This window comes from Prionailurus viverrinus, chromosome B1 (genome assembly GCF_022837055.1).
Source record: "Prionailurus viverrinus isolate Anna chromosome B1, UM_Priviv_1.0, whole genome shotgun sequence".
Taxonomy (NCBI): domain Eukaryota; kingdom Metazoa; phylum Chordata; class Mammalia; order Carnivora; family Felidae; genus Prionailurus; species Prionailurus viverrinus.
In genome coordinates, this window is record NC_062564.1 from 192973959 (window position 1) to 192982798 (window position 8840).

General features: G+C 48.1%; 1 protein-coding gene across 1 annotated transcript in view; it reads right to left on the reverse strand.

The window, feature by feature from the left end:
* The window catches only part of LAP3 (leucine aminopeptidase 3), a 28084-nt gene extending 20127 nt beyond the window's left edge, over positions 1-7957 (reverse strand). The window contains exons 1-6 of the mRNA XM_047855706.1: positions 7800-7957; positions 5333-5448; positions 3953-4007; positions 3375-3480; positions 2145-2304; positions 87-251 (exon numbers count right to left, since the gene is read on the reverse strand). Coding sequence (XP_047711662.1) covers positions 87-251; positions 2145-2304; positions 3375-3480; positions 3953-4007; positions 5333-5448; positions 7800-7901 — 704 coding nt within the window. The 5' untranslated portion in view covers positions 7902-7957. The remainder of the gene's footprint in view (positions 1-86; positions 252-2144; positions 2305-3374; positions 3481-3952; positions 4008-5332; positions 5449-7799) is intronic.
* Between the last annotated feature and the right edge of the window lie 883 nt (positions 7958-8840).

Below are 8840 nucleotides of genomic sequence, written 5' to 3' on the forward strand. Positions count from 1 at the left end.
TGGCTGGGTGGGGAGATGGAAATGAAGAGTGGCTGCTAATGGGCACAAGGTTTCTTTTTGGGGTAACTGACATGACGCTGAATTACCTGACATGAACCTCTGTCTTACTACTAGCACTCTTGAGATTCTTCTCAATAATTTCAGCAAATCTGGTTGGCGTCATCTCATTGGCTGGAGTCTCCATCAGGTGGCGTGCCAAGTTCTGTCCAGAAGCAAAGAGGACTCCCTTCTGCCAGGCCTCCTGGTCCCCACTGGTAGAAGAAAGCACAAGGTCACCACGAGACAGCCTGTCAAGACACTAACTGTGTCGCAACTAGGAGGGCCCTCACCCTATAAAAACAAAAGACAAAGACTACAGGTGCAAAACAGACACATGGGACCTGGATCATTCTCTGTGCTCTGACCTGGGGGGGGGGGGGGGGGGGGGCGGGGGGCGGGGAGCAACGTACAAGAGCTAGAAAACACAGCCCTTGCTGAGCTGAGTCAGAGGTGGTAAGCATTTTGCATTTCATGTGCATGAACAAGGGGTGGACTGATGGGTCTCTGAAGCCCTAACTCTAACACACAGTGATGGAGGAGGTTTCCACATTTCCCAAGGCCCATGTTGTCCTCCTTCACTGCATCAGGGATGATGCAGCCTCCAGTGCTCACTGGACAGCAAGCACACTGCAAAGTCCGGAAGTGGATGTGAAGGTCTTTCTGCCTTCTCTGTGCCTGGGTCAGGGCTCTGAACACCACCACACCGAAGGGCAATGACCAGCTTTAAGAGAAAGGACATGCGCATGTGTTTCATGATCCCAGCTCTTCTTCCTTTCCTTTTTTTTTTAAAGTTTATTTATTTATTTATTTATTTATTTAGAGAGTAAGTGCGCATGAGGGAGGGACATAGAGGGAGAGAGAGAATCTCAAGCAGGCTCCTCACTATCAATGCAGAGCCCAACCCGAGGCTCAAACCCACAAACCATGAGATCATGACCTGAGCTGAAGTCAAGAGTCAGATGCTTAACTGATTGAGCCAACCAGGAGCCACCACCACCCCCCGCCCCCACCAGCTCTCCTTATGCACAACAGGAACTAATACAGGTGGCATAGAGACAGAAAACAGCTCGTAGTTTGGAGGGTTTACCATGTGCCACACACTTGACAGTGTCTTTCCATCGTCATAAAGGCCCTAGGAGGCTGGAATTACAGCTCTACTGAACCAACGAAGAACGTGTAACAGAGACTTCAATCACTTCGCTGACGTTACTCAGCCAGCAGGCAGGGGAGCCAGGATTCAAAGCCCGACTGACTGGTCACGGGGCCCTCGTTCCAAACCAGTCCATGACAGCTGCCAACCACCGGGCTGTGTCCTCACAGCCCCACCTCTTGAAGGTCTCACCTCTGTCTGTTCCTAACAAGAGAGGCTTTATCTCCCAGACCCCAGGATAGGGCTGCAATATAGCAGGTGCTCATTAAGTCGGCTGAGAAATGAGTCTCCCCACTAGACCACAAGAGCAAGGACCATAGCTCTTCCTCTGTGTATCCTGGAATTTAACTCAGTGCCTACAGATGCTGGCTAAATGAAAACTGTTTGTATCAAAACCCGCTGGGGGGCACCTACGTGGCTTAATTGGTTAAGTGTCCGACTTCAGCTCAGGTCATGATCTCATGATTTGTGAGTTCAAGCCCCATGTCGGGCTCTGCACTGAAAGCATGGAGCCTGCTTGGGATTCTCTCTCTCTCTCTCTCTCTCTCTCTCTCTCTCTCTCTCTCTCTCTTCTCTGCCCCTTCCTGGATCATGCTGTCTTTCTCAAATATAAATAAATGAATAAACATTAAAAAAGAAAGAAACAAAGAAACCTGCTGGGACCTACCTGTCACCTTATTCCCTCCCTCTTCAGAGAGCTAACTGGGTCTGGCTTCCTAGTAACCAGCAAGCATGGAGGGAGTGGGAAGCCATGGGTCAAAACGTGCACATGGCGAAAGCCAGGAGCAGAACATGGACAGTTACCATACTCTTAAAATGGCTAAGGTGATGCGGGAGGTCACAGATAAGCCATGTGGCAGTGCCCGTACTGAAAAGCTCGTATGTGGTCATATCCAAATGTCCCACTATCTGAAGGTCAAGAAATGCAACCCCGGGCCTGGCTTCGTTCCATCACCTTCCGTGGAGCTTTGCCGATACAACTACTTTCTTCTTCTGCTTCAGGTCATCATACTCATAGAGACCGAGCACTGCTCCTTCCGCAGCCGCCTGCGCATCTCCACAGGGATCCACCTCCACCGAAGAGATCTCCAGGTCCTGAATCTGCCTGCACCCCGCTTCAGAAGGACAGAGGAACCGGAAAACTGGAGTCAGTCAGAAGCAACTCACTAGCGAAAGGCAGAGGCATGGTTGTGGGCTGAGAAAAGAGGACTGGGGTTCAAATCCCAGCTGACACTTGACCTTTCTGAGCCTCCATTTCTCCTTCTGTAAAGTGAGGATGTGTACATGCCTCACAGGTTGTGGAAGACAGACTCACAGATAAAAGGACGCATCTAGCTCCTGGCAGAGTGGGCCATCAGAAGTGGCTGCTGTCACCATATTACTTCAGAAACACTACAATCTCTTGATGAAGCTTTCCAGTCACCAAGAGCTTGCCAGATTAGCAATAGCAAAGAACTGAGTCAAGTACATTAGTAACACAGCACTTTATTAAGATCAGGTCAGCAAAAAGTTGCAAATAAAAGTTATAAACGAATCACTCCCCGTGAACTTTGAAAGTAGATTTAGCAAGCACAGATGAAATACACAGAGCCAAAGATCAATCAAGCTAATTGCCACCGCCTCAGCGATGTCTTCAAAGCGTCTTTAACCACAGTCTCTGTGGTAAAGGCCTCACTCTGCTGCTCAGCTTTGCAGTGACTCAGCTGCGTCTTCCTCAACTTGTAAACCACGCACACGGCCAAGTGGGACAGGCACCTACCTTTGGTAAGCAGTAATAAACAAGCACCCTGCACTTTGCAGCCCTTTTCTCTGACTGGTAAAAAAGAGGAACCCACATCATTTAGAAGTTGGGCAACAATAGGTTTATATTACAAAAAGCAGAAAATCCACTGTAACTTTCTGGTAAAATCGAGCTCTAAGGTCCTACTACACGAGTGAATAAATGGTCTGAAAGCTCCAAACACAAGCTATGGAAATACCCAAACTAAAACTCCATAAGCTAACCTTCTGTAGCCAACATAAGGCCAGGCATATGGTGTAAGAGAAACTGAATATTTACTCAGATGAGGGTTTTCTGTGACCGCAGTCGGGTGGTGATTAAGAGGATAAAATGAGGGGAAGAGAGAATTTAAAGACGACATCCTCAAGACTCTCCATCAACCTTACACTTCACAACGGTAATGACCTGCAACAGCAGCTCTGATGTTTTCTTTGCCTTCATGCCAGTTTTCCTGCTCATCAATTCCAGCTGTCTTTCTGCCGAGGCCGACCACCACCACGCTCGGGAAGTCCTGTTCGGCACACACACAAAATCAACCACTTCCTGTCTTTAAAACATCCTTTTCAAGCAGGAATGGTACATGAGCTCCCACACAACTACCTTCGCCTCAGCACAGGAACTTCACCGTGTAATTCGGTTATTTTGGGTTTTTTTTACCCTGTATCTTGGTAAAATTTTATCACTTGTGTATTTAAAAGGTAGAGTGAAGATAATCCTGCAAATAATTCTATGTAATTTGAGTACAGAAATTCTATGGCAATTGAATAAAGAAAGTCGATAGACTGAGGAATGCAGGAGATGCTGTGCTATTTGACCGCAAACTGCCCCTCAAATCTAACTAGTATTTATGGCTTAATACGGTGACAAAAGCATGCAAACAATCTGATAGGAAATTTTCTCCATGACTACGCAGTCCCCATACTTGGCACTCAGGAGGGTGCTCACTGAGGCTTTGCCAAATGAACCTAATCTTCATCTCATACCTCATGCAGACCATAAAAGGTTCGGGTTTTGCCTGCCTTCAGAGGAGGTCCAGATCTAAAACAAGAGGAAACAGGTTTTAAAATCTAGTTTGCTCTGCTCCTTTGGGCAGTGACATATTCACACCTTTAGGTTTATTATAATACTCTGCTGCTTCCGTGAGTTTGCTGTATTTATGCTTTTATCAACATACAGAATCCTCACAGGTCTGATTTTTCAGCTGCAGCACTTCTAATTCTAGCTCAAAAATTATTCAGCAAACTTCCACATTACAGTTCATACAAATTTATAGGAAAACAACTGCAGAAAGCAACACCATGGATGGGTAACGTGTGGCTACAGAGGAGAGCGGAGCCCCAGATGAAGGCAAGCCTGAATCCCCCATCTTCGTCATGGTTGACCTGACTGTGGTGTTCAGCCTGAGACTGCTGGGGCGGGTGGGGGGTTATATACAGATGGGATACAGTTCAATTTCAAAACAAAGCAGATGGCAAAGCCTTATAGCTAGAGGGCTGGATGCCCTGGTCCCACAGCTGACAGTTATCGGTCAGGAAGGCCAGGTTGAACTATACTTTGTCAGGCTGGCTTTTGCATTACTGACTTAATCACAGCATTTGAGAAGGTGGTCTACTGGTGAAGGACTGGTCATTGAGAAGGGACACAAGTTCTGTTGCCCGGTGATGAGACAATTACTATGATTATCAGATTACATCTATTAGATTCTAGTAGGTTGATCTATACCCCACATAGTATGTACTTGCAGTGGCTTTATGTTAACACTTCTCTTTCTGCCAAAAGTGGCCCACAGCTCAGAAGGACTTAGAAACTCCAATGTTTCCCTACCTTCTTTAAACTGTAGCTAAACCAAAAGTGCTCCAACTATAGGCCCCACCCAGACTTATTGACTTAGAATCTGTAGTCCAACTATAACACCAGGTGATTCACTTTGAGACTCTGAGAAGCTCCTGAAACTCAAGGCATGCCAAGAAAGGAGTGACACCCTCAAGCAGTTTTGAACTAGTCCAGGGACACTGTCCCCCATAAGTGAAGGGGCATTAGAGGAGGTAGACAGGCTGGTGGGAAAACAGACGGGTAGGAAGAAGGTGAGCTAAGGAAATCTGGTACTTTCCAGATCCTTCTGGGTCAGTCTCTCATAACATGTTTGTGATCTGAAGTAGCCTGACTTCCCAGAATTGTACACCCACCCCTACTAAAAGGCAAAGTACCAAAGTGCATTCCAGGCATGAATACTTTCACTTCTACTGAGAAGATAGCAGCCAACTTACTTCCGTTCATTTTTATCTACTAACAAAGCATTAAAAAAAAATTCTCTTTCGATTTCAGGGCGTTTTAAAAACCAGAACCCATAGGTGAATACTTACATGTTCAAAACTTCTCTCAACTTTCCAGACACTAATTTATCAAAATTCTCTCCTGCACTTGTAAACTGCGGCACATCGTCTTCTTTTTCTTTGTTATAGATTCCTAAAACAAGACCCTGAGAAAGAATAAGCCGGGAAAAAAAAAAAAAAAAAAGAATATAATTACAATAGATCCTTTAGGGAGACTCAAAGGTCTCCACATTCCAGAAGCAGCAAATAATTCCACCCAAACTGCGTTCCCCTCAAGGACAAAGCTGAAAAAGAAGCAGGTGCTGGGCAGTCCGCTACACTCACATCCTGCCTAAAAGTTTCAAATTCCTGCCAAAGCAAGGCTGTAAGTACTACCTGTCCTGGGTCTTCCTGGTCTCTGCCAACAAATGACTTTCACCAAATAAAGCGTTTCCTTTTTTACTTCCAAATAAAGAAGGGCAGAAAGGTGTTTTGTGTAAGAAAACAAATTCATTTTTTAACCAAGTTAGACCTCAAAAGGGGTTCAGAACAGGCCACCCCAAAATACGTCACTTGGGCATATTGATTATTTTGAGCTAAAGACACATGAATAAAAAGCAGGTGCAGGAAAAGGCTCTCTGACATCCCACTTACCACCAAAAAGCAGGGCAAAAAATTTCCCATAAGAAAGGTACTTTCCTGTACTGAGAAGAGAACATTCTTATCACCAGAAACTGGGAGTTGACATTAAAATGGACCTACACAAACAAACCTACAAAATCACCCTTATCTTCCATTAATTTCCCCCATATACTTCCTAGTCAGTTACATGGCTTACTGTCCCAGCCCAAGCCCCTTTGTCTTGTCACACCCCCACAATTTCTCACTGTTTAAAAAGGTATGTAAGCTTTTAGGCCTCAGGCACTTTGGGTCTTCATTTTCCCTTTGAAAATTCCCATGTACGTGTAAAAACATCAAAAAAATTTTGTTCGCTTTTCCCTGTTAACCTGTCATATGTCCGTTTAATTGCCAGGTCCAGCCACAGAACCCAGCCAAGTAGAGGGAAGTTTTCCCTTCCCCACAATCTTCAAATGCAAATCTCAGGTATCCTGGGACACGATCACAGCAAAGCCAATGGCTGCACCTGCCAATACAAATAAGCACTCTGGCCAACTCATACGCTGAAAGAGAAGAAAAGAAAAAGGAGGCATCTTCACAGAGAGGCAGGAGGGGCAGGAGCAGAGCACTGTGCCCAGTACTTAGGCAGCTTACCCGTCAAGTCTCCAACAACTGAAATAAGGAAGTCACCCTAGGAATCACTATTTGCCTTTGCAAGACAATTTTTGACTTTAAAATGTTTTCTGCCTTACAGCAACTCTGTGAGGTAGAAAGGACATGTACTCTTCTTCCCACAGACCAGGAGACAGAAACCTGGTGCAGTAATACTAGCCCATGTGCAATAACAGAACTGAGCAAGAATCCTAATTACCTTCTCTGACAGTCCTTCATCTTTGCCACAAAATCACACTGGTACTTGGACCAAACAGCATCCTTTCTCTTTTCCATCAAACAAAAACACCGCTTCCTTGGCATAGTTTTCCCGGCTTCTAATCTTCCTAAGACTGCCCACTTCCCGGTATTTGGTGAAACCAATGAGGAACTGAGGAGACAGGAGCCAGCTGCTGTCTGGATAGGATGTTGCACAGTATTGGAAAGAACACGGGATAAAGTATCTGGTCCACCTGCCATACAGAGGGAGGCCTGAGCTCAAGCCGCATCTAGAATATTCCTCACCAGGGTCATTCTTTCTGGTTCTCAAGCATGACTCCCAAGTCTGTGCTCCTTTCACCGAACCATCCCCCTTCCAGATCCTCACCGCAATAGTGACCTTCGTAAGTTTTTTTTTTTGATCAATTGGATGGAAAAGGCTTTTCTCCCGCCAAGACGCTCTTCTTTTGATTTCACGAAGATATAGGTGTCTGTGCAAAGCCCTTTTCCCTAGAGAGACACTATTTTCCCTCTAGAAACTCTTTCAGGCAATTTGCTCCCGGTGGACCTGTTTTCCTGGTCTTCCACTTCAGCAGGCGGTGGGAGCTGGTGGGAGTGGGGCCCGAGGCTGGCCGCCTCTGGGACCTTAGAGGACGCTGCGCTGCACCTCACGAAACGTGAGCTTCGTCCTAGCTACGGTGACAGCCACACTGGCACCATCTCTTCCTGGGGCACAGCGAGGACGAAACAAAACAATGCATCAGGACACGGTAGCTACAGCTATCACTCTCTCTCGGCCAGAGCTCGGATCCTAGCACTCCCCCAAGCAAAAGAAGGAAGGGAGCGCACCGCTGAATGCTCGGGGGATGGGCAGCCCAAAGCCGCCCGCCCCTGCCAGAGCCCAGCTCCTCAAAGACAGGGAACTTTTGAACCGGTTTCGGCAACTTGGCGCAGAAGCCCGGACACCGCGGTCTCGACCCGCCCCGAAGCTCCGGTCGCCCCGCGCAGGACTCCCGCGGCGGCCTCTCACCTTCGTCATGTCTGCGGCAGCGAAACCCCGTCCCCAGACACGATTCACGCCCAGACGTCGGACGACGACTCGCCCAGCAGCCGGAAGGGGCAGCAAGAACATCTTCCCGGCTCGGCCCCAGCACCGCCCTCCAGCGAGCACGTGGCGCTTTGGGAGGACGGGCGCGTGCCGGGGGGGTGGGGCTTTCGGGAACGGCGGCCGCGCGCCCAGGGGGCGGGGCAGGTGCCAGAGAGCGTGCGGGGCTGGAGTCAGAAACGGGGCACAAGGTCACCAGGGGCGTGGCTTTTGGGTGCGGCCGGCTTGCGCGTGCCCGAGCTTGGGCGGGACCGAGTGTGCTTGCGCCTGGGGTGGGAGAGGGCAGATGCCAGGGGGCGGAGCGCGCAGGCACGCACCATCAGACTGGACGGTGATGGGACGGACGCTAGGGCGTGGCGAGGGCTCGGGGGCGTGCCAGCTCTCCGACGAGAGCGCGAGAGAGGGGCGGAGTCGCGGTAATGGCGTACCACGAGGGGCGGGTACGGAGGCGGGGCTCCAAGGAATCCCCGGGAGCTAGGAGGAGGAGTGTGGTTTTACCCTACAGGTCCGAGTAGTGAAGGTGGTCCTGTCGAGTTGTTTTTATTCATATCCTCTTGGGGAACGTTTTTGAACTTCTGTCTGGTCCAGGAGTGTAATACGTCAGTTAGCCCAAATGCTATTTTTGAAAACAGGAGCTTTGTGAATAGTGTTCAATATTTTAACATCATTTTCCTTTTTCTAAAAAAAAAAAAAATTAATGTTTGTTTATTTTTCAGAAAGAGACAGAACACGATCAGGGAAGGCGCAGAGAGAGAGGGAGACGCAGAATCTGAAGCAGGCTCCAGGCTCTGGACTCAAATCCACAAACCGTGACATCATGACCTGAGCCAAAGTCGGAAGCTTAACTGCCTGAGCCACCCAGATGCCCCCATCATTTTCCTTTTTTTTAAAAGGGTTTTAGGGGTTTCTGGGTGGCTCAGTTGGTTAAACATCGGTGGGACTCTTGACTTAAGCTCAGGAAGGAAG